This window comes from Pleurodeles waltl, chromosome 1_2 (genome assembly GCF_031143425.1).
Source record: "Pleurodeles waltl isolate 20211129_DDA chromosome 1_2, aPleWal1.hap1.20221129, whole genome shotgun sequence".
In the NCBI taxonomy this organism is placed as follows: domain Eukaryota; kingdom Metazoa; phylum Chordata; class Amphibia; order Caudata; family Salamandridae; genus Pleurodeles; species Pleurodeles waltl.
In genome coordinates, this window is record NC_090437.1 from 330,222,513 (window position 1) to 330,248,529 (window position 26,017).

General features: G+C 45.7%; 1 protein-coding gene across 1 annotated transcript in view; it reads right to left on the reverse strand.

Annotated features, from left to right (window-relative positions):
• Nucleotides 1-26,017, reverse strand: part of FOCAD (focadhesin) — a 1,081,710-nt gene that overhangs the window by 33,738 nt on the left and 1,021,955 nt on the right. The window contains exon 42 of the mRNA XM_069239095.1: nucleotides 16,706-16,957. Coding sequence (XP_069095196.1) covers nucleotides 16,706-16,957 — 252 coding nt within the window. The remainder of the gene's footprint in view (nucleotides 1-16,705; nucleotides 16,958-26,017) is intronic.

A 26,017-nucleotide genomic window follows, 5' to 3' on the forward strand; every position in this document is an offset into this window, starting at 1 on the left:
GGATCCAGAAGGTGGAGTCTCTCCTCTTCATGAGAAGGATGTGGGGGTGTGTAAAAAGTAGGCAAAGTGATGGATTGACCTACATGAAAAGGTATAACAACCTTGGGAAGGAAGGAGGCACTTGTAGAAAGCACCACTTTGTCAGGGTGAACAGACAAAAATAGGGGTTTAGAAGAAAGAGCTTGAAGCTCACTCACTCTCATGAGGTCCCACTGGTGCATAGTAAATGGAGTGGGAGGAAACACATGGGTGAGTTCCTTAAGGAATCTACCAACAATAGGAGATTTGAAAAGGGAAGGTTGGTCTGGCAATCTAAGAAAGGCTGAGATAGCCGATAAGTAACCTTTAAGGGTCCCCAAAGCAGAGCGCTGCTAGGCTAAAGAAAGGATGAACAAAAGAACCTCAGAAAGAGCAGCAGCGGGGCGATCAACAGACTTGTTGGTACACCATGCCACAAATTTATGCCAACGATAGGCGTACACCGTTTTGGTGGAGGGACGCTTGGCTGGCAAGATAACATCACAGACTTTGGGTGGAATGTCAAAAACTGTCAATTACTACCGCTCTCCACGACGAAGATTGGACAGGTTTGGATGGAGGACTGTTCCCTATTGCTGTGACAGAAGATCCTCCCGAAGGGGCAGTCTGATTGGAGGATCTGTGGCCTTGCTAAATAGTTCTGGATACCATACTCTTCGTGCCTAGTCCAGAGCCACAAGGATTACTTGGGCCCAGTCATTCTTGATCTCCTTCGGAACTCTGGACAGAAGTGGTATAGGCGGTAAGGTGTAAAGGAGGTCTGAGTTCCACTCGAGACTAAAAACGTCACAGAGCTAGTGCCACCTTGGAAATTTCAACACACAAATCAGCTGACACTGCACGTTCTCTGCGGAGGCAAACAGATCTAACCAAGGCTCTCCCAACTGCTGAAAGAGACCTTGTACCTCCCTCCACATGGAGATGCCATTCTTGATCGACTATGCATCGACAGCTGAGTTTGTCTGCTCTGGCATTCAGAGAGCCCGCCAGATGTTGAACCACCAGAGTAATATCCTGATGTGCCACCCATGTCCAGAGGCGCAAAGCCTCTTGACAAAGGGTCCAGGACCGCACTCCATTCTGTTTGTTGCAGTACCACATGGAGGTAGTGTTGTCCGTGAACACCTGCACCACTTTCCCTTTGAGAGAGGGAAGGAATACTTTAAATGCAAGCCTGATCGCCCAGAACTCCAGAAGTTTGATGTGGAGTCCAGACTCCCCGAAGACCAGACACCTCTGATCTCCGCCTCTCCCATGTGGTCGCCCCATCCCAGAAGTGACACATCTGTCACTACTGTAAGATCTGCTTGGGGAAGGGAGAGGGATCTGCTGTTGACCCAATCCTGATTCCAAAGCCACCACTGCAGGTCTTTTGGAGTCCTCTCCGAGATCTGGACCATGTCAAAGAGATTCCCCCGATGCTGTGCCCACTGGAACTTCTAGTCCCACTGTAGAGCCCTCACATGCCATCTGGCATGTGTCACCAGCAGGATGCAGGAGGCCATTCCCACCAAAACCCAGGATAGAGGCTGAAACATTGGAATCATAGCCTGAATATCATGGACTCGCTTTTCGGGACAACAGGCCTGAAATTGCACTGTGCCCAAAACAGCCCCTATGAAAGGGAGCATCTGAGAGGGAGTGAGGTGTGACTTCGGCATGTTTATAGTGAACTCCAGTGCTGGTAAGGCCGAAGGGAGCACAGTAAGTTGAAAGTGCTCATGACCTACCACGACTCACAAGTAGTGTGTGTGAGCAGGCAAGATGAGTATATGGAGTTAAGCATCCTGCAAGTCCCAAGCTACCATCCAGGCTCCTGGGTCCAAGGCAGACAGGACCTGAACCACAGTGAGCATTTTCAACTTCTCCTTCTTGAGGAAGAGATTGAGGGTCCCAAGGTCCAGGATAGGTTGTAAGCCCTTGTCCTTTTTGGGCACCTGAAAGTAGCGGGAATAACAACCACAACCTAGTTCTGGTGCAGGGATCCTCTCTATGGCTCCTTTGGCCAAGAGAGCCACAACTTCCTCGCGGAGAAGTGCCAGATGATCCTCCAGTAAGGGGCCATAGGATGGAGGCATGGCAGGAGGGGTAGTCTTGAAGGGGAGGGAGTAGCCCCTTCGGACGATTTGCAAACCCACCTGCCCCTTGTGATGGATTCCCAGTGGGGCATGTGAGGACGAATCCTACCTCCAACTGATCTGAGATGGGGTAATGGACTAGAAAGGCTTGGAGGATTCAGCGGGACGGACTGGGCAGACCTTTGGTTCCTCGTCCCTTGAGCCTGTGGGATTCCGTGTCCCCTGCCAAACAGGGGCTGAGTAGCATGGGTGGCACGTAGCTGAGAAAGGGATGTGACAGGGAGCCCCTTCCATGGCCACAAAAGGGGCGAAAGGAAGACTATTGTGGGCGAGGGACAGTTGAAAGGCCAAAGGACCGAGCTGCAGCCCAGGACTCCCGTAACCTCTCAAGGGCCGAATCCGCCTTGTCTCAGAATAAACGGACAGCACCTGAAAAACCAGATGTCCTCAACCAGGCGTGGCACCTCAAGGCCACTGTTGAAGCAACCGATCTACCCAGAGAGTCAGCCTTGTCCAGCCCACAGCGAATAGTGAACTTCACTGCGTCTCTCCCATCAGCAACAGCTTGAGAGATGAAAGCTCGAGCCTCCTCCAGGATCTGCGGCAAGACCTGTGCGACCGTATCCCACAATGAGTGGGTATAGCGGTCCAAAAGGCATGCGGTTTTCACTGACCACAACACCAGACAGAAGGAAGAAAACGTCTTCCCAAGTTGGTCCAGCCTCTTTGATTCCCTATCGTGGGGAGTGGACGGGAATGTGCCGAAAGACGAGGAAGCCTGAATCACAAGACTTTCAGGTGTGGAGTGTTGGGACAGGAATTTAGGGTCATCTGAGACAGGCTGATAGCGTCAGGTGACTATCCTGGGTCTGCACCAAGTATCCAGAAGGACATCAGTGAGGGCTTCATTGAATGGGAGTTGAGGCTCCGAAGTGGAGGCCCCAGGCCGAAGACCTCTGTCAGGAGATTAGTCCTGACCGCTACACTGGGCAGTTCGAGGTCAAGGACTTCAGCCACCCTACTGACCACCATTGAATAGGAGGGTCCCTCTGCTATAGCCACAGTAGTAGGAGAAAGCATGCCAGCGTCTGCAGAAGTATAGACCACTGGCCTCGCCCAATTCCTGTGCCCAGTCCATATAAAGGTCATCCAGCTGGTATTCATAAGGGTCCAGCGACCCCTCCAATCCCTCATCGTATTTGTACCCATAAGAAAAATGGTCCAAATCCAACCTGGAGTGAGTAGACCCCATTGATGTTGAAAGCGGCGTCGGCCAACACCATTCTGTCTCTGGGTCATCTGGAATTAGGATTGGGTCGACATCCATCGTGGGCCCAAGTGACGTTGAGAGCACTGACGACTTAGCCAGCGCCGGGGAAGGTCGCAATGGCACAACTAACGCCTGCCCGGATACAATAACGGATTCAGAGCTGCCTCAGAGGGCGAGGCTGAAGCCGCTGGCGCTGAACCCACAGGGCCCCTAGTTGAACCCCCAGGCCCAGATAGAACAGCAGGGAGTCGGACTGCCCAGATATGAGATCATGGCTTCATAGAACTTATTTAGTTGGGATGGGGTCGCTCCAGCTCTCGGAAACTCGAGGAGGCGTGGAGCAGACTCAGAAGGCGGCTTCTCAGACAGAGGCCTGGAGCATCCGAAGCTCCTCCCACGTTGCATCAGCTGAGCGATGGGGTGATGTTTAAGAATGCCTAGCCTTCTTCGACTTCTTACCCGAGTGACCCGAAGACTTGGAAGAAGGCAAGTGGTGTTGACTCCGCAAGAAGTCTCGAGGCCTTCCTCTCGAGCAAGACCAGGAGCGATGCGGAGTCGAGCGCCCAGACTCCATGAGTTTTAGGGGCCACCCCCTCAAAGCCTTCGAATGCATGGCCCGGCACTCGGAGCACGACTTCGGGTCATGGTTGTGCTCCAAACACCATAAACAGACCCCGTCCGGATCCGTCACCGACATCATGCAGTGACAGTTCTCGCATGGTTTGAACCTGGACATGCTTGACGCACCAAAAGTCACAAAAAAACACAACAAAAGTGTTGAAAAACTACCACGGTAACTCTCTCCGGATCAGCGCATGGCGCAAAAAGAAAGGAAATGACGTCACTGTGCTGAGGCAGCGCCTATGTACGACCTTGACGTCATCACGGCGACCACGATACCAACGATGAACGCAGAGTCGACCTCCATCTGATGGCGCGCAAGGGTACTGCTCGAAGAAAAATCTCCGGATCCAGTATGACGTTTGAGGGAAATTCTAAGGTAAGGAATATGCAACTAGAAGTCTCTATCAGATACATATATTAATTTAGCAACCATGTAAGAGGGAGATGCAAACTTGCTTTTACAGCTGTTATATATGTAGTAAAGTACCCTCTTTTTGGCATGGTTACCCCCACTTTTTGCCTAATGTCAGTGTGTTTTGACTGTGTTCACTGGGATCCTGCTAACCAGGACACCAGTGACTGCGCTCTCTCCCTCTAAATGTGATTGCTTGGGACTTCACACACCCAACATTTGGCATGGTAGTATATATAAGTCCTTAGTATATGGTAACCAGGGCATTGGAGAACCAGGGATTCCAGATGGGCTGCAGCATGTACTATGCCACCCATGGGAGCCCATGTAAAATGTGTCTGCAGGCCTGCCATTGCTGCCTGCATGAAAAGATGCATGCACCCTTTCACTTCAGGTCACTGCATCAGGTCACTGTAAGTCACCGCTAGGGTGCAGGTACATGTGTGTGTGAGGGACCCCTGAATGAGAAAAGGTACGCCTACGAACTTTAGCTCCATTTCCCTGGACTTCATAAGAGCGGGGAAGCCATTTTACCAGTGTACTGGACATAGGCCACAACCTGTGGCCAGCTACATAATGGTAACTCCGATCCTGGGCATGTTTGGTATCAAACATGTCAGAATCATACCCCAGTACTGTTGCCAGTATTGGTTGAAGGATTCCATGCACTCTGGGGGTCCTTAGGGGACCCCCAGCACTGCTCCGACCAGCTTTCTGGGGTTTTCCAGGCAGCCCACGCTGCTGCCACCGCTCTGGCGGGTTTTTTCCCTCCTACTGCTTGACCAGCTCAAGCAGAGGAAGGCAGAGCAAAGGATTTCCTGTGACTCTCACTTGGAAATGGGTGTTGCATGGCTTGGGAGGGGTAGCCTCCCCAAGTCACTGGTGTGCTTTGAAGGGCACATTTGGTTCCCTCCTTGCATAAACCGATTTGCACCAGTCAAGGGACCTCCAGTCCCTGCTCTGGTGCAAAACTGGACAATGGAAAGGGGAGTAACCAGAAAGCCACTTGATTTTGCCATCTTGAATCCAAGGTCTGGGAGCATCTGAGAGGTCAGGACAGGCAGGTGACATCACAGCCCCCTCCGGATAGGTGGTCACCCTGCTAGGTGACCAATCCCCCTTCCTGTGCTATTCAGGGTCTCCCGCTTGGGTGGGCCCTCAGATTTGACATGCATGATTCCAGCAGGACTCATCTGCATCGTTTACTTCACCTTCTGGCCAGTGGAACTGCAACTGGACCATCCAGGAACTGACAATCTGCAAATATAGCAACGATCCTGCTCTGCAACATTGTTTCTCTGACTCCTTCCAGCAACTGCAACATTTCCCTGGCTGTGCATCCTCTGAGGGTGACGAGTCTTCAGTCTGCACAAGAAGGAATCTACCTTGGGGCGAAGGAGTCACTCCCCTGCATCCGCAGGCACCACCTGCAACAACAACCGGCTGCATGGATTCTCCTCTCCGCCAGAGCTGTGTGGATCCTGTATCATGGGTGGTGGTCTGGAGTGGTCCCCTTGGTCTTCTCTACCAGCTGTCCAACTTGAAAGACGGTAAGCCTGTGCCTCTCCATGCAGGAAAGTGCCCCTGTACACCGCATCTCTTGCAGCAAATCAAGGCTTGTTTGCATTCACTCCAAGGGATCTTCAAGCTCCATGTAGGCCCGGCCCCCAGCACTCTTCCCTGCAATGCACAGCCCTCTGGGTGCTTCTCCAGCGACTTGGGACTCCATTCTAGGTGTGCTGCGTGGGCCTCACTGCGACTCCAGTGCTTGAGGCCTGTGGGGGCTGCCTCCACTTCCTGTGACTCTCCTCACTGCTGAGGGTCACCCGGGATGCCTCTCCATGGGTTGAGTACCCGTGGACCTTGCTGGTCCCCAGCAGCTCCGCATTTCTTTTTCCATTACATTTGCCTTTGCCAAGGCTTGTTTGGTGGTTTTTCCACACCACTGACCGACTGCAATCCTTCTTCCGGCGTGGGAATTCAACTGCATCACTTCAGGAACACTTCAGCTGCTCTGGGGCTGCACTGTTGACTGTCTTTGTTCACCATCGACCTGGTCCTGCATCCACAGACGGGCGGGTAGCGGCTCTTGCCACAACCAGACACTCCAATGTGAACTGGACTTGGTCCCATTCCCTTACAGGTCTTCCTCTTCCAGGATCCACCCTTGGTTTCTTACAGTCTTGTCTGGATCTTGCATGATCCTCTTCTGAAGTCCTTATGGTGGGTTTGTGGAAAACCAGATACTTACCTCTTTTATCCTGGTCGGTAGGGGGCACACTGGTACCTACCTTGTGCGTTTCGAGTTCCCCCCAGCTCCCCTCCACCGATTCCACTTCCTTGGGTGGGGGCTCGACTTTCGCATTCCACTTACTTAGTATATGGTTTGGGCCCCCCCAGGATCTTCAGTATTGTCTATTGCTTTCACTGTTTTCTATTTGCCTTTTATGCTGTGTACATATTAGTGTGTTTACTTACATCCTTTCTTACAGTATTTTGGTACCATAATAAAGCACATATATTTTTCTAACACTGTGTGGTCCTTTCATGTGTGTAAGTGCTGTGTGACTACGGTGGTATTGCATAATCTTTGCATGTCTCCTAGATAAGTCTTGGCTGCTCCTCGACAGCATCAATTAGAGAGCCATGGCTTCCTAGACACTGCCTACACCTCGCTAATAGGTGATCCTTGGACCTGGTATAACGTGATAACACCATATGTGCTTGCCACACACAAGGCCAGCTTCCTACTATATCTATCTATCTATCTATCTATCTATCTATCTATCTATCTATCTATCTATCTATCTATCTATCTATCTATCTATCTATATCGAGTTATAGTTGCGTGTGATGCTGTCGAGCACCAAAAAGAGCCACTGTAAATTTAAGTGAGTATTCCACCCTAGGATAAACCTACTTTGGACGTGGTGTACAAATTCAATTTACAGTATTAATCTATTTGTGAGCAGTCTTCCCATGGTCTTGTTTTCTGCGTTCAGTAATGAGAACCGGCTGTAAGACTTAACATCTAGAGTGTTTCTTCCCGTCTTTTGACAATACAACAAAAGTTGCCTCACAAGTGGTATCTGGCAAAGCATGCGTGCTCATAAATGTTTAACTTCTTACGGCCTCATAGTTCCTTATAGTTAGAATAAAATGCAGGTGGAAAGTCACCCATTCTAGTTGTTTTCCCCCTTGGCAGTTTTGCCTCTTGTAAAGTCAGGCATAACAACACCAACCAGGTACTGCGCCATTCTGTCTTACCCTTGTTCTACTCCCTACAGTAAGATGCAAAGGCATTGTTAAATTCAAGATTCATGTGAAGGACCTTAACAGTGGCTGACCTAATAGCATAAATAGACTCTGCTTGACACTGAAGCAGGCCAACAAACCTCCTGCCCTTTCCCCCTTCCTATGCTGCCTGGCCACAACCTGCTTGTAGCTCGCCCCTTTAAATCTGTCCATCAGTTTTTGGTATTGATTGGCAGGCTCATTTCTCTTTCTATGAGCATCAGGGTCATTCAGCCACACCACTTCCCACTCATGCATCTTACGTTCTAGCTCAGTTAATTGATTGGTCAGTACTAGCCTTTCTCCAATAAGTAATCTTGAGGGACACTCCCCTATGACAACTTTAAACTACCCCCATTCAGTAACAACATCCCTTACCATCATTTTCTGTGAATCACTGTCCAGAAGGTGGAGTCTAGAAGTGTGCTCATTTGCAGTCTTCAAATCATCACTAAAAGTCAAGGCCCACCAGTAGCCACCCACATCCATAGGGGGCTGTGATCAGACAAGGTCCTGCTCAGATATTCTGCCTCATTAACCCCTATCATATTCCCAAATTTAATAAGGAACATGTCCAGTCTTGTGTGCATGTTGGAGTAACCCCTACAGTCTAGATGCAGCTCCCTCAACGCATCAGTTAAACATCATTGTTTAATCTATAAAATTGGTTGCCTAGCAATAGTATTGAATGGGGCTCCCACAAGGGCAGCACAAATCTATCCTTGTTAACATCTAACACTAGATTATAATACCAACCAACAGACGTCCCACCCATCACATGAGTAAACCTATTATCCAAGAGTGCGAGGAATCCAGTTGTGTCTAAAGGCAGTGATAACATATCTCCCTTCCTCATCCACTGATATCAAGTTTGTCCATCAGGGCAACCCCAGTGCTATCTGGACCATGCCCCCCTAACAGGGCTGCAGGCCTTAGGTATCCCAGTGTCAACACCAAATGTGCTGCCCCGTGAGAGCAGGGCTGTTTGTCCACATGACCCTTCTCAATCCAGACCTCCTTGTGAGCATCAGCTAACATTTGCAAGCATCAGATTTTACTCTTTCACGACAATGCACTTTGAATGAGTTAAATCCCACGCCGTCAGAGGTTTTCCTATCTACATCAGCACCCCAACCTGCAACTTGTCGAACAGTAACTCACATTTGCTAATTTAGAATATATGGTGCGTGCGGATCAGGAGTCTATTACACTCAAACCTGAGTTAGCATCCCAAGGCTACCCTGGAACCAACAGAGAATTGCCTGCTAGTTCAATATGCAACTCAGCACCAGCCAAGCTCAGGGCATCTTCCAAAACGAGGCAACATCTCTCTCCCACTGTCCACTCAGTCATTCATTTGATTTCTTCTCCCATAGTCCCCAGGAGGCTGCACCCCTTTACTCAACCAACGAGGTCAGATGTCATCGGAGTAATCTCTGGGGCCGGGCCCAAAAATTGAAGAGGTCAAACACTGCTCAGAATCCTCTGCCTCATTCTACAACCCCTGTTCTGAGTCCAAGGCCTGAACATGTTGATCCCTGTAGTTTGTAACGTCCTGCACCAATTTTTATCTCTCTTCTGCCGCCTGCTCCACTGCTGGAAGTCTATCCAGTGATTACCTGGTTCTCCTGTTTCTGGCATACCAACTCTGGCCTCTCTGTGTAGTTCTTGTTATGTCTGTTCTGGGGATACCCAGCATCTCCAACCAATTCCAGGCTTCTAATGGCAGCGCAAAGAAGTGTGTTTTTGTTTCTGTAATGACCCTACATCTGGCTGACTATAGCAGCACATATCTGATGTCTTGTTGACCAAGTGCTTCTTTCAAATCTAGAAAGGTACATAGCTGACGTTGTACTTGTGTACAATAGTCTGAGAAGATAAGTATTTTCGCATTGACCATTGTTCAAGGGCCATGGTCCCTTGGCCACTACAAGAAAAGATCCCGGTTTTGAACATTAAAAAACCTAGCCATCATTGGTCTAGGCGGCGCCTCTGGTGCCACGGGCACCCATGAATTCTATGTGCTGTTCTACCAGAAAAAACTATGACGTAATGCCATCAAACATGTTCGGGAGCAGCCACTACTCCAGAAACAATTGTAGTTAAAATCCTGAGCCATCTTAGCGAATGCCATCAAGTGGATATTGTTCCAGGGTGAGCGCCCCTCAGTGTCTTCCTCCTTCTTGTGAAGAAAAGGAATGCCCTCTGAAAATTCCCTAACTTTGATCTGAAGTTCACCGACTGGGGGATTCAGGGGGGACAATGTAGCTTCAATTTTCATCACCCTCTCAGCCAGTTGTCAGTATGTAGTAGATTCACATTAATCGCTACAGTGTCAATCTTGTTCTTGAGTGTAGACTTGGTTTCTGGAATGGCTTGCAATATAACACGAAATTTTTCTGTGTGTCCCTCCAATATAGACTCTACAGATTTCAGAGTGCCCCACATCTCTGATTCCCCATCAAGCCATGTCTCCATATATTTCTCTGAGGGTTGATCCTTCCCTCTTTTCGGTCGCACCATCATGACAGGAAGCAATAGAACTGTGAGGTGTCACCACCGCCAAATCAATCAGAGACTAAGATATTAAACCACTTTCAAGTTTGCATGGACCAGAGTTGACTCACCTTTGAAGAAGGTAGATTACATCACAGACCTTAACAGCTGGGGTCAGACACACCTCAAGTCTCCAGGTGGCCAATATTGTATCTTCCACCAGGGGGCTGCCACAATGTCTTGTCTGCCAGGGAGGCAGGTCGGGATCAAGAAGGAATAACCAACTGCGGCACAGCCCCCAGGGGTGCCCCAATCGGTCAGATCAAATCCAAAGCATTGCATGCTGCTCCACAGGTCCCATTCACATGGGTGGTATAGCCCCATGGCAGGGAGCGGGCTGCACTTCAGTTTAGATTAGGCCTTTACTTCCTGTCCCTGCACTCGAGTCTTTTGGGAGGCCTCAAGGAATGTCTCTTCAGGCACATAATTCTTTCGGCTCTTAGCAGCGAGGCCAAAACAAGCTTCGCTCAGTGAAGGTTCGCCGATAACCCGCACAGGCTGTGCTTCTTCCCATTGCAGGTGAGGTTTAATTAGAGAGAGGCGGACTGTTTTATGATTCTGCAGCGCCTCATCAATACAGGGCTTGTCCTCAGGCATAAGGAGCAATAAGGCCCAGCAGGGGCCCCTGCACCCACTCCTTTACTGTCACCCCCAATGCAGGCCCTCAGCAACTCCCATGGGCCCCACTAACTAACAGCAGAGCTGCACAGGGCTCCCCAAGAGCCATCTCAATTGCCAAGGACCCCTCACGCTGCATCGTAGGGCATCATCGGCATCTTGTCCTGGGCTGCAGGCTTCATCTTTGTCTGCACCTATAGCAGTAGCAGCTCAGCTCTTCATGGGCTAACTCCTCTCACTACCCTCTCTCCTTCACCAATCAAGCAAGACATCTGCATGTTGACCTTTAATTAGTCTGGACTACTGGTGGCTGCAACGTGACCTACAGGAGCAGGGCATGAGTGCATCTCACTCCATTTGCACTGGATCAAGCGGCCCAGTCTGGCCGCAAGGATGCTATCAATCATCTTGGTCGGCAAGCCAAACGTATTTACTTTTTACCTCTCAATCTCCAAGCATGAAGGCCTAGATTGTGGAGACTTGGATGTAGAACCCTGCCCAGTTGCCAAGACAGGACGCCTTCTTGAATTGGAAGCATGATGGATGACAAGTAATCAGGCTGAGGAGTTCTGTCTACCACATTCTCCTGGGAATGCCCGGGGCAATTAAAATGAATTACACCAGGTCTGTTCAAATCTTCCTCAGAGCTCAAGGCAGGAGAGGTAGTGGGGAAACGTGTACAAAAGACCTTCATTATATTCCAGCTGGAATGTGTCTCAGGGAGAATGCTTTGGAGGAAACTCAAATGTGCATGTTCGACAGTAGCAAATAGATCTACTTAGAGTAAACCCCGCTGGTTGATCACTGTTCTAGGTCCTAAGCCATCTACTTCAAACTCGTAGTACAGCCCACTGGGATCTCAGGTGTCATCCCAGGGCCAACATATGTCACATGGCGATCGTAATAAGGAGGATGCATTAGGGCCAGGAGACTAAGAAGTCACAAAGCCATCCTCACCAAGACCAAGTCTGCCCTAAAAGAATCAGGTCATACCGTGAAAGTCCCAGACATGGAAAAGCCTTAAACGCCACTGGTCCAGGATCACCCCAAAGAAGGGAAACCTCTTTGTAGGGATTATGTGACTCTTCGAATCGTTAATTGTGAACTTCACAATTTCAGGAGTTCAGCTGCCATTAGAAGTTGGTCTACAAATGACTGCAGCATGCTCTCACCTTAAGTGCCCAGTTGTTGAGGTATAGGAATACATGAAAAGGCAGATCTCCATTGGCAGGGTATGACCACCACCATCACTTTCGTAAACAGCTGAGAAGGTAAGGCCGAAGACAGGCACGGTAAACAAAGTGTTCTGACCCCACTATGAACTGCAGATAACACCTGTGGGATTGCAGGGCTGGTATATGAAAATAAGCATCCTGAAAATGCTAGGTGGTCCAGGACCAAGGGGATCAAGAAAGTATTCAAGGCTGAGGTCTCCATTTTTTTTTTAAATGGGGAAGTAGCACAAATAGCACCATTCCCCTCTCTCTCCACATTCAGCATTTGCTTGATGGCACCTTTGGTCAACAAAAGTTTGCAGAATGCTCCTCTGAAAACCAATCTGGTATGCGTAAGAAAGGACAGGAATAAGATGAAAGGTAGGACATAACCCCTTTGAATGATCTGCAAGACACATCTCTCTGATGTTATGGATCTCCTGCTGGGGAGGAAATGCTGAATATGGCCACCTACCAGTCAGGCCCAAAGAGAGGGCAAAATAATGTGGCATGGCAGCCACTGCAGCAGGGAAGGAGTAATATGAAAAATGTGGCCCCTGCAAACTGTTCCTGCTGGCACCACGCCCTTAGCCTCTGAACATTCTAGTGGTGGGTATAGTGTTTGGATGGGGACAATAGTCCAAAGGATCTTACTCTGGCACAACTGGCCCTAAATAGTTTTAGCACTAAAAAATCAGCTTTATCTTCAAATAATCTGGACCTATTTTAGGGCATGCCCATTAAAGATGCTTGCAAGTCATCTGAAAACCTGGCTCATCTCATGAAGGCATGCTTTTTGAGTATGCAGGATACAGTTCGCAGTCTTGTGACTGTCATGTATCCTTTGGGCTAACGAGGCGATGAGGTCCTACCGATGGCTGGCTTGATTGCGCTGGCCAAGTTCCACAAGGGAATGGTGTACCCACTCAAAAGGCAAACTGCATTGATGGATCTGAGGGCAAAGCTTGCTGAGGAAAACATCCTTTTCCCAAATGCATTGATTTGTTTCAACTCAGTGTCTGGGTGATTGGTGATAAAAGAATTTGGGTTAATACTTCTTGTTGATGCTTAAACTATTAGCCTTTCAAGCGTAGAATGTTTAGTTAGAAATGACGGATCAACAGGTGCCAGTCTATGTCAACTGACGACAGGTCGACTAACTGGGTGATGGTAGGAAGGTTTGGCCCATTTCCCTATCAGGGCCTTCGTAAGAGTTCCATTGAATGGCAGTAATGGCTCAGATCAAGCTTGCTCTGGTTTCAGTCAACATATTAGCATTTGTCTTAAAATTTGACAATTTTAAGTCTAGGGCCTTAGCTGCTCTTATCACCAACACAACAGAGGAGGCACCTTCTACTATAGATGGAGAGACTAGCTTTGTTCCAGGAGATGTGCCTAGACCACCGGAATTGTGAAGTTCTAAATATAAGGCATCACCAGTATAATGAGGGGAAAGGAATTTATTCCCCTCTCACTCATCAGCAGTGTCCTGGGGGATTTTCGGGGGCATCAGAAACCGAATCGGAACAATCCTCTGGTAGTACTGGCATTGTGGCAGAGGTTAACAATTGCGTCAGAATGCAACATAACTAATTGCACTTTTGTCATCTTGTAGGGTAACAGGATCAGCCAGACACTGGTCCAGGGTCAGACACTGCATCGGAACTGGGTGCTAAGCCAGCATCTGTATCGAAGCTGGCATGGAAGATACTGATGTTAAACTTGAAGCTTGATTGGAGGTCAACACTAGCATCGACATGGGCACAGTAACAAGGTCCTGTGGGATTAGTCAGTGTTAAAGAAGGGTCCGCCCCAGAATTCTGATTGGGGTCCCCGGCGGGTCATTGGGTCCGAAGGCGCGCCAGAAGGGAACCAGAATAGCACTAAAAATGTGCATGGCCTCTGTGAAGGCTGTGATCTGCTGTGGGGTTGAAAAGTTCCAGGGAATCTGGAGTACACCAGCACCAACTGTGGGATAGGGTACGATTCGGATGACACCAAAGGAGAGTAACATTTAACTTGATCCACTTGCGCCGTCTCGCTTGACTAGAGTGGCGGGATGGCGTTGATTCCCACTTGAATTTCTTATGTTGTCTGGAATTCGACTTGGACTTACTGGAATACTTCGGCCGAGAACTGGACTTTTGGTGAAACGACCCTGTGACCGGGAACATGACCTGGAATAGTACTTGACCTGCGACCTCTAACTACGTTCTGCAATGCAGTGCCTGGCCTCTCTTTTCCATCTTGCCTTTGGGCGTATTTGTCTTAAGGCTTCAAGTAACAACCAGGGCCCGAGCACCACAGGCACACATTGTGCTGTTCAGTGACCGAAATCGGCTTCCTCATTCCTTTCATTTTCGTTCTCTAGTACAGTCTACTGGAAGACTGAGAGAAATGGGAGCAGAGCACCAGATCCCTTGTGAAGGATGAAGAAAGAAAATAATTAATGGCTGTACACATGGAGCAGTGGTGCTTAATTCGGCTTTACTGAATCACTTCTGGAGCACTATGGAGCCATATGGCACACAGGAGTGCTGCTAAGAAAACAATGTGGATCCAGTCTGCCAGCTGAGGATAGTCTAAAGAGGATTAATTTGTGATTAGATGTATCCCTCAGAAATTACTGATGCAGTAAGGTGCAGTAATTATCCAGGGTTGGGGAGTATGGCCATAATACTAAGGCATAATACAGAGTGAGGATTTAATTTCAATATGTGCCCTAACTCATGCACATATTGGACTTTCGAGATGTACAGTCACCTGACTTCTGCCTAGCAATTTTACCCAGGTCATTTTTGACAGGTCATACTTGTTTAAGTTTACTGGGAAAAATGTCAGGTAAACAGCAATACATGTGGACTTGGTTGGATGAAGAACTGAAGTCGGCATGTTATGCCCCAATCTGAGTGAAAACTCAAAATGGGGAAATTATCTGATCCAGCAGATAACAGATCCTGTAGTGTTTGTATTGACCGGGTGTGGTAGACACGTTGACTACATCTACCCCACTTGGAATCTGGGCCTTAGTGTGCTCCAGCTTGGCTTGACATTCAAAAGAAAACACAAAAGTGATGGATTGAATGCTTGAATCTCAGCCACTGATAAATACTCGGTCTGTATCCCAATCCATCGTTATTTTACAAACCATGTTCCCGTAGTTTGGACCCAGCCTTATGCAAATCAATCTTGACACTGCTCCAATATAAAGAGTCCAGCCTGAACTACAAGACCAGGTCCTCTCCGAAACAGAACAAATCAACCCAGAACTGGTTTCTCCCTAGTTGGGGCTCATCAGCCAGATACAACTTGGTTCCAGTGACAAAGTGTGTGCGGGACCCACGCTTGGGTATGCCCGTCCCACTTACGGCGACACACTGAAGTACAAGTAAAAAGTGATGGACGGAATGCATGCGTTAACCTTTGCCACCAGTAATTGCTCGGGACGCAAAGCAGTCCATCCCTACTTTGCACACAATGCCATCACATATGCAAGTCAGTCTTGACTGCCTCAACGGGAACAGTCCAGAACAAACTGCCAGACCAGGTCCTCCCTGAACCGAACACAAGCAATCAAGGACCGGTTTCACCTGATTGACTGGGATATGGTCTCAAGTGACTGCCAGTGGCGGAGATTATTTCAAGCATTCCATCTATCACTGTTTTTTTTTATGCCCTCCGCTTGAGATGAGGTAAAACATGCATAATCAGTGTTTTGCACACACATTTCTGCAAATCCTGCCTCTTTTACAGCACTCTGCCCAGTCACAATTGTCAGGTTTTCCTGGCGAAATATATATGGAGAAAAGTACTTGCTGTGCAGATTTTTTCGATTAATTCCTTATCCAGATACGGTCGGAAACAACCCCCTCTCGTAACACCCAAAACACATAATGTTGATTATAAATGGACCTCAAAATAAACTGTTTATAGTATGAACGAAGTTTCTAATATTGGGGAGCCCGACTTGACCTTCTGAAATATAGTTTAAAAAACAGAGCTTTATCCTTGAGTGAAACAGAGGTGCCTTTGGTAAAGTGTAAATACTTGACTGCTTACCATTCTATTTATAGATTGCAGTCTTGGAGCTGCAGTGGTATGTGCAGTGCTTAATTTGAGCCGGTGGATTCTAGTGCGGGGCACCTGCACTTGTTTTTGAGGGCCGGCACTTAGTTTTCTTCATCAGGCGTTTACTGTGAGCAAACATCACATATGGGAAAGGCGGAGGAAAAGAAAAATGAAAAAGCGTGAAGGGAGAAAACAGAAGGCAGCAAGGGCAAACTGAAGGGGCGGGGAGTGGCTGTAAATGGATTAAAGAGGCCCGAGATGGATTTAGGATTATGCTGCCTCAGTATTCTGTGCTCGCTCATTTAAGTGCAGCAGCCACGTGCTTCAAACCACAAGTTTGGACACTGGCACCTTTTTTACTTACAAATTAAGCTCTGGGTATGGATATTATTGAAAGAAAATACAGCTTCTAGAAAGAGAAACCCCAAAAACGTAATTCCTTGAAATAACAAATAGAAAGAATGCCTATAAATAAGTAACGGAACATATTTGAACACAAAAACGGGCATACGTCAGATACCAGCGACTTTACCTTTTGTATTTGTTCTTTCCAAGGCTCTTTAGCCAGCAGCATGTGCAGGCTTTTGGGAAGAACTGATAAAGTTCCCTGCACTGCGAGGAAGGCGAGCGGAGTGGAGCCAAGAGTATGTTCACTGGCTCCTGACAGCACATCCTCCTGTTTCCGCGGTAACCACTTGGCACTGATTCCAAGCAGCAAAGGCATGGCATGGTCAGCCCAGGATACGACCGCAGCTGCAAATATCCAGAGCAGGAAGTTCACGGCCTAGAGGGAAAGACAAAGAGGATAGATAAGCAGCAGTAAATTCACAAGGAAGACCACATGTTCTCTACACATATCCAAATACTAAACTACTGCTCACCATTAGACCAGCACATGCAAGTTGTTCTTTTACTTAGCTAAGCTACATAACTTCTGTAGGCCATACTGGGGAACTACCAGGATGATGATATAAAACACAAATACAACAAAGTCTTGGATTTGGCCCAGCATTCACTGTAGCTTGGGGCTGTGGTAAACCTTTATTTTTGCAATCTTGAAGAAGTTGCAAAGTTTTAGGCTTTCCTAGATTTGTATGGAACAGACACGTTTGCAACAATTCGTGTTATAAAGAAAAACTTGCAGAGGAAGTCAACATATAGTTTCTACCTTAACTCCCTTTGATTAGAGTGAAAAAACACTCTTCAAGCATAGGAAAACAATTCATGGCAGAGGCGAATTTAATCCCGGGTAAATTTGCAAACTAAGTGCAAAGAATTGTGTTACTCCAAAAAAAAACAAAAAAAAACAGCACAGTACTAAATTACACAACACAAGCAGAAATACCACTGTGATTGCAAGGGTAGTTTTAAAGGGTGAGTGGTTCTCTCTATAGCTTTCCACTATCTGAAGATATAGCAGAAAAGAGGATTCCAGAATTTTTCAAAGAAAGACTAAAAAGCAACAAAAAGATACTCTGCATACACTTAAATCCCACCTGCCACAATCAAGCAGCTATTTATTATAAGGCACTGTGTTGAATGTAAATCAATTTATAAGATTTACACAAGAAAAGAAAAAAAAAATCTAAGAGCTCAGTGAATTTCCATTGTTACAGCAATCCATCTAAATTAATTATTGCGCAAACCAATACATTTACCTTCGCAGTGAGGCTGTTCCTCCAAGTCTGTAGGCACTTGCTCATTATTAATATTGGATAACGGTGACTCCTAGTGATGAGACTGCAACCTGCTGAATAAGAGGTCCAGCAAGAGCTTTACATGTGGAAGCCAAACAGACATGGATTTGTCATATGTGTTCATTAAAACATAGTACCAATTAGGGCGTTGCCTTCAATCAATGACTTATGGTTTGGCAGGAGGGTGCTAATAAGGCAAGCCCAAAGGCCTGGAGTCGCCATAAAAATAAGTTCGCCCTACTCATATGTCTTTGCCCTCCCTCATTCTGAGGTGTGAGTAGGTTCCACAACAATGAGAACAAACAAGAAAGAGAACACCGATTCAGGCAGCTTAGGCCCAAGTAAATATGTTTGGCAGAATCTCATGACCAAATACTGAAACCCGCCAGAAGAAAGTCTCAGGGGCAGCCCCTAGGTAACTGCCTACAGATCTTTCTGCAGCCATTTACCAGTAGAACGCCACCATAGGTGTGAAGGTTTGTTCTCAGATACGGGATCGAGGGTTTGCGCATACTGAAGTACAGGAGTGGGATATGCGGAGAGTTCTGCGTTTGGAAACATTAGCAGTAGCTCAGACAGCATCGTTTCGTCAGCCATGGAAGCATGTATATGTTGAAAAAATGTTCTATGAAACATTTGCTCATCAGGCGAAATTCAATCACGACTTTGGGAACAAAGCACTGCCTTATCCAGATGGAACATGATTTACGGTTCAGAGGCCCATAGGGAGGAAAGAAAAGACTACTTATCTTCAGTCTAAACAGTAGTGGTCTGTAAATCTGTGTAGAGAAGACAACATAGCTGTATAACAGATATCCAACAAGGTACATCACTAGCAACAGCAGATACAGCTGTAGTACAATTATTTTCACAACCCCTTTCCCATTCTATGCTTCTGAAACCTCAGAAAACAACTCATCAGAGGTCTGATATTCTATTTCCTTTAACATACAATCTAAATGCTCACTTTGAATCGTCTGTGTACCCGCTCCTCATTCTTGGATGCAGAAGGAGGCCAGGTGAAATGGTATTTGTGGCACCCTGTGGCAACAATTGCACTCCAGGCAGCAACAAGCCTGTTCCAAAGCTGAAGCAACGGTATAAGTGACTTGGTAGTAGATTTGACCAAGCTACCTTCCACAGCCATGCAGCAGGACTGAGGAGCCAAACTGGACATGTCTTTATGAAAGGCCAGAACTTAAGACGGACTACCAGAAGAGGCGGTGCTGAAGTAGGTGTCATAACTAGAAATAATTACAGTGTTTGTGTGTTTTGAATAATGAATTTAGTAGAAAATGAACAAACATAGAAAAATAATGCACACTTTTAAAAAATGTGACCTCGGGGAATGGCCACCAATCTTCACGACATGTACTAATTAATGATTAATACTTATGAAATATTGAAAATGTAATAGAATAATGTAGTAACATGTCATATTAAGGGTTATGAAGTATTATATAGCTTTATTTAATTGTAGGCCATAACTTACCGAGTGTCTTGGCCTTGTTTTGCCAGGCCTCATGCAGAAGCTGTATTTCCTAGCGTTTAATAAAAATGCTGACAGAGTAAACTAAACTGTGAAATGTCCATTGTCTTGTTAAAAGTACTTAGCCAGAGCTTTCTGTGAGAACCAACGGACAGGAGACGATGTTCCTAGTAATGTAACAAAATGTGTGTAATGTGTGTGAGATGTACTTTCTCAGGACGCGAACAATGGAGACACTGACTGGAGATAAAGACGCAACAAATGTGTTACCTGACGAGCCGGCTGATGCAGACATCGTAAAGTGGACCAATCAACTTCGTGTGAAGAGCGTAATATTAGAATTCATAGATTTCGTATAGAAATATTATTGGGTAGGGTCTGAACGAACGATTAATTGACCAATAGGGAGTTAGGGGATAGTTTAGGTGACTGTGATATAACAACGCGACAGAGGAGAATTATTCAGATTTTAGGGAATTACTGCGCTATTGAGAGAAGAAGAGACTTTAGAAGAGATTTGAGATTCTGTCATGGGGCTCCTACTCTCTGACTGAGAGCCTGATGCTTTGCTGATCGATTGATGACCTGAGGACAAAGACTGATTCTGCTTGCTGACCCATACCGTGGATAAGTAGATATGAAAATGTGACTGAATTGCATTTTTATGCCTTTTCTTTCTAGGTACCAACTGCACTGTCTTGATAGTTTCCCTAGCTAGATGTTTTCTTGAATTTGTTTTCTAAATTGTTTTGCATGAAGCCCAACATGCTGATGCTAATCTGGGTTAGATGAGGGTATTCACATAATGACTGACAAATTACAGGGACTAATGTTTGACGAGTTATCTTGCTGAATTCTATGTATCACGTATCTTTATTGTAGCTGACTCTACTTTTGATTTGCACCGTTGCCTTAGAATGTGTCGTGATTCAAGCTTTGATTAGATTGTGTTTCTTCCGTCGCTTTGGTCAACCAGTATTGTTCTTATATGTGTTTCATTTGATTTTGAGATTAATCTACATTACTTTAACATTGTTAATATAAAGGAAATAAATGTACAAAACTTTTACTAAAGGTGTGGTTATTCATGGCTGAAAGGTCATGGTGCGTGATATTTACTGACTCCATTGATTATTGATATTGACTGATTATTGATTACTGCTTATTGTGAATTATTTGTTCATGTATTGGAGCTATGGCGAGAACATCTTAAACGAGTCAAAAGGTTCATTGCCTATTCGCGTCCCCTTGTAAGCTTACTTATTAAGGTCAGACATGCTTACAGAGGAAAATGGAAAGTAAGAGTTTGATTTCTCCAACTTCGATACAGAGTCACTGATAAATCAGACTGCTCTCAAGAAAGGGTGGTTTAAAGAACTCTTAGGACAAACTCAGATGCCTTCTAAAAGAAGAAGTAGTCCCAAAAGGCTCAAGAACCACTATTTGGACATTCAGAGTTAGTCTGAACAATGGTCAGTATTGCCTATAGAGGGTGCGGAACCTTTGTGGGTTTGGAGACCAGAATGGCTCTGATGAACTGGATCCTCTTTCAGGGCATAAGAGATGATTTTGAGTAGTTCATCATGAACCGATGTTGGAGAATGGCTGGGTGTAAATGCTACTGTGGATTCTGCGATCACCCTTGATTAGTTCTGGTAGTAGTCGTCATTCTGCAGCCACAGAAAACCAAGCAGCAGAGCTTTCGGAAGAACTGCTTCATCAACTCTAAAGGGCAGCATCTTATCCTATAAGTACTTGTTTGCAACCCTAAAGTGGAATTACTGCTTGTGCTCCTGCCAAACAGAACACAGACATTTCCTGCTGATCAAGTGAACACAGACAGACATTGCTTTGAAGAACTGGAATGACCTAGGTCTGAATCAGATACCCGTTTTCCTCATCAGGAAGCATTAAAAGTGAGATCTGTAGCCATGTTAGATGTGCAAGACTAGCTCTACTGCTTCTAAAAGGAGGCAACTCTCACTGTCCTTAAGAATTTCTTGAGATGGGGAATAAGGAACAAGTGGCCTGAATGGACAGTCAAACATTGCGTGTCCTGGACTGTGAAAAAGTGTTTGAAAAACTCGATTGGAATTACATGCTTGCGGTCTTGGAAAGTAAGGATGCTTTTATATTTTGTTCTTGAGGGCATTTTTTTTTTCCCTATAGACCAGAGGTAGTTGTACTATTGTTGCTGCATATTTAGGTACTGGGAAAACTCCTCCCTCCTGATGTATCCTTTTGTAGTGTGCTAATGCTTATGTGCAGTGAAGCTGCCCACTTAGTAAAACCGAGCATGTGTGTGTGGGTACATTTATATGTATATATTTATTAAAACATTGCTAATGCTTATGTGCAGTGAAGCTGCCCACTTAGTAAAACCGAGCATGTGTGTGTGGGTCCATTTATATTTATATATTTATTAAAACACAGCCTGGAACATTTAATAACATTCTCCTCAATGGACTTCAGACCACCATTGGAGAGGCCACTTGAAGTCAGGACCACTGTTACACAGCTTCCAGGAATGACCAACCAGCCATAAGGTATAGATAAGTATTTTAGACAAGTATGAAAAAATACAGGGTTTCCCAGTCGAAAGAGTGAGTAGTATGAACCAACTTTAAAGGGCAACACTGAACAATTAATAATCAATAAATATGTAATTCTTTGAAAGTTAAAGTCAGCGAAATGAGACAAACAAGTCAATATGTATTTTAATTAAGACAGAAAACAATAAAATAAGGCAATGAGAGAGGTTAAGTCAACTGGTGCAGATTCGCTTAAGTGAACCCACTGATACGGGACCTTTTCTTAAACGTGATAAAATATGTATGGCCTTTAACGTATACCACTGAAGCACTATTGAGAAATCTTGCTGTTTGCTTGTTTTCTTTATCACCCTTTTCTACTCTTGTTTTCTCAGGTTGAGCCTAGGCCGCATGCATGCGCTGCCTGGAAGACCTCTCCTCCCTCTTGCTGCTTTTCAAATCCCTTCCCAACCATCATTTCCCATTATTGCAGACCACCGATTGAAAAAATAAAGAAAAACAGATTGGTCGCAATATGGCCAGATTGGTTTTATTCACAACCACAAACATTGGCGCCACTTTACAGTGTTTGCCATTAAAACGCTATTTTCATTTTCTCTGCTTTCTTTGAACAACATTGTTTTGCCCAGCTAGGGAAGTACACCATTCCTGGAGGTACTGCAATACCTAGTTGATGAGTGCAGTGGAAAACGTTTAACTTTGCTCCTCGACTTGTCTTTTGTCGACTCACAATAAATCCAACCAATCGCATGGATTTATCTGCCTCACCACGGTGTAGGGGTCCCCTTCTGAATATGATGAACAATACCGCCGTCCTACTCACCGCACTCATCTTACACTGCCCACCTCCCTAGTGTTCACTTCTCCTGCTCTGGCAATGGCAGCTGCCCCCCCCCCCACCATTCTCTCTCTTTCTTCCTTTTCTTCTCTCTCTTTCTGTCTCTATCTCACTCCTCCTCACTCCCTGAAAAGCATGACTTTAACAAATCGCTCTTACCCATTCTTTCGTCTCCTTTCCTTTATTTGTTCCCTTGTGAAATGGATCCAAAAAACAAAATGCTTTGCCTGCAAATGTAGGCTTTTTGAAATTTTTCTATTCCAAAATGCAGCCTCAGGACTGAGAGAAAAAAGGTTCAAAACACGGAAAAAAAAATACGAAATAATGCAAGACAGGGTAGTCGCAAAGTGGACGGAGTGGTTTTATTCAGAACCACACACATTAACGCCTCTTTACAGAGTTTGCCGGTGAAGCCCTACTTTCGTTTTCCTGTCTTTCTTTGAACATCATTGTGTTCCCAGTGTTGGGAACTGCACCATTCCTGGAGATACTGCAATACTTGGTTGATGCTTCCAGTCGAAAACGTTTAAGTTTGCTGATCAGCTCGTCTTTGGTCCACTCACAAGAAAACCAACCAATTGCATGGACTTATCTACCTCACCACGGTTTAGGGGCCCCATTTTGAATATGATGAACCCCACCCCTCTCCCTCTCACAGCACTGATCTCACACGTTCACCTCACTACAGTGTTCATTTCTGCTCTGCAGTTGGCAGCTGCCTCCCTCTCTCCCTTTTTCTTCTTCTTCCCTCTCTTCCTGTCTCTGTCTCACTGCTCCTCACTTCCTGAAAACCATGACTACAACAAAAGGCTCTTGCACCCTCTTTCCTTTATCTGCTCCCCTGTGAAATAGATCCAAAAAAGAAAGAAACACTTTGGCTGCAAATGTCATATTTTTCTGACATTTTTCTATTCCAAAGTGCAGCCTCAGGAGGGAGAGAGAAAAAGGTTCAAAATACAGAAAAAAACTAAACAAAGCAAGACAGAGTGGTCGCAAAGTGGGCAGATTGGTTGTATTCACAACCACACACATTAGCGCCACTTTACAGAGTTTGCCAGTGCTACTTTTGTTTTCTCCTCTTTCTTTGAACAACATTGAGACTTATTTACAAGCCCCTTGAGCGAACAGTACATTACTTTTTCCCATATTAAAAGTGACACATCAGTGGCAGAAGGGGCTTGTAAATAACCCCCATTGTTTTCCCTGGGTTGGGAAGTGCACCATTCCTGGAGATACTGCAATACCTGCTTGATGCATAGAGTGGAAAACGATTAACTGGATCCTTATCAGCTGTTTTCCTTATTTTAGTTTATAAAATGTGTAGCACGGCTCTGTGTTCAGGGATGTGTTTTTTTTAAACCATCCTGCTTACATTTTGTAAGGATATAAGCAATGAACACTCAAACGGGTCCCTTCCGGGCCCTATAGTGATGTTCTTAACATTTCAGGCAAAAACACTCATTGATTTCTGAATAATAAGTGTAAAAGAGTTAAGGTAACCATGTTGTTCCTGCTTACATTTCCCATGCTTTACTTAATCTTGCATTCCCTATGAGCGTTTGCATTTTCCAGGCTGTTGTTACTTTTTTTTTTTCAGCCAGCATATTACTCGTCTCCCCTCCCTCATAACCTATTTTCAATTTTCTGGTTCTCAAGAACTGCGTCAGTTCTATGCAAATAGCATCACTCCACTTCATTCAAACAAATAAAAGCAAAAAACAATTACATTTTCAACGCCAATAGCTGTAACTTTCACAAATGCGAGACCGATTGCATTGCAAAATGCTTGTTTCTTAAAGAAGTATGAGCAATGGCCTTTGTAAAGACTGAAAAAACGAATCTTAATTGTGAATGAATGGACCACTAATAAGACTGTGTATGTGAGGGACACGGAAAAAACACTTTTCTTTTTTTAACCTGTTATTCAGTAAGTACCGCACTCCTTATTGTGTTTAATAGCAGCCTTGACTCAGCATGGAAATACTCAAGAAGCACACTGTTTCATCTTTGAGGCACTCAGAAAACACACAGGAAAGAACTTGCCTGAATACAATCAATTATGACTGTTAGCAGAATCAGCAATAATGTTCCAGGACCTGGTCATCGCGCCAAAAAAACAACTTTTTTTTAACTAGCACATGGATATAAACAAACAAATCCGGCCCAAATAATAATGCTGTTGGCTTTCTAAAATGTGTTTACATGTCCTTAATGATGTGGTGATCTCTCTATTCAGGGCGTGCTACCTCCTTTTTCCATTGTGGAGGAGGCCTTAATCTTTGACAGCCTTTCCGTTGTATACATTTTATTTTACCGACTGAGCCTTGCTGTGCATTTATTTGTTACCACAACAGTGTAGCTTGTATCATTAATGCTTTCATACCGCAGCCTCCACTGCTGCTTTTCCAGTAAGCTTTTCAAGTGTGTTTTTTACTGCTGCTGCTTTAACATTTGAGTGCTTTAAAACAAGCGTGATAAAGGTTTCTAACGTCTACATGGTGCAAAACTAGTACTGAGGGGCCCTCCTTTCAAATGTTCTTTCCCAGCTGCTCTCCTGACACAACTTTTGTTTAGTGATGCCCCACAGACCAGGGTAGTCAACAACCAGAAGCATACATAATGAAGGCACCAAACAATTTGAGATCTTACAGCCCAAATGAAAATGTGATCAAGGAATACAAAAGGGCTCAGCCTCCCCTGAGGGTTCCCTTCGCCTTGCAAAACAGAACCTGCAGTTCCAGCCCTCACCATTTCCATCTACCAAAGGGCAGTTTCTTCAGGAAGTCCAACCAGCAGGTCTCTGCGAACACAGTCTTCAACTAATTTCAATGTCTCGGTTTCCACATTAATGCAGCCAATACACTTCCACTGCCTTGAAATGCAGTACCCATCCTCTATCTTGCTCCATGTCAAAACAATGGATCCTACCTGCTTTACAGTTAATAATGTGAGCAAAACTCAAGAAGACGTCCACGACTACGGAAACGACCTCTACGCTGGCACCACAGGCAAGCTTCAGCGAAAACTCCAGAGGATCCAGAACCAAGCCGCTCGCCTCATCCTGGACCTCCCACTCCGTGAACACATCTCCTCCCACCTCAGATCCCTTCACTGGCTTCCTATCGACAAAAGGGTCATCTTCAAAATCCTCATCCACGCACACAAATCCCTCCACAACACTGGACCAGCCTACCTCAACGAAAGAGTGAACTTCCACACTCCCACTCGCCACCTCCGCCGACCTCGCACTCGCCACAGTCCCTCGCAT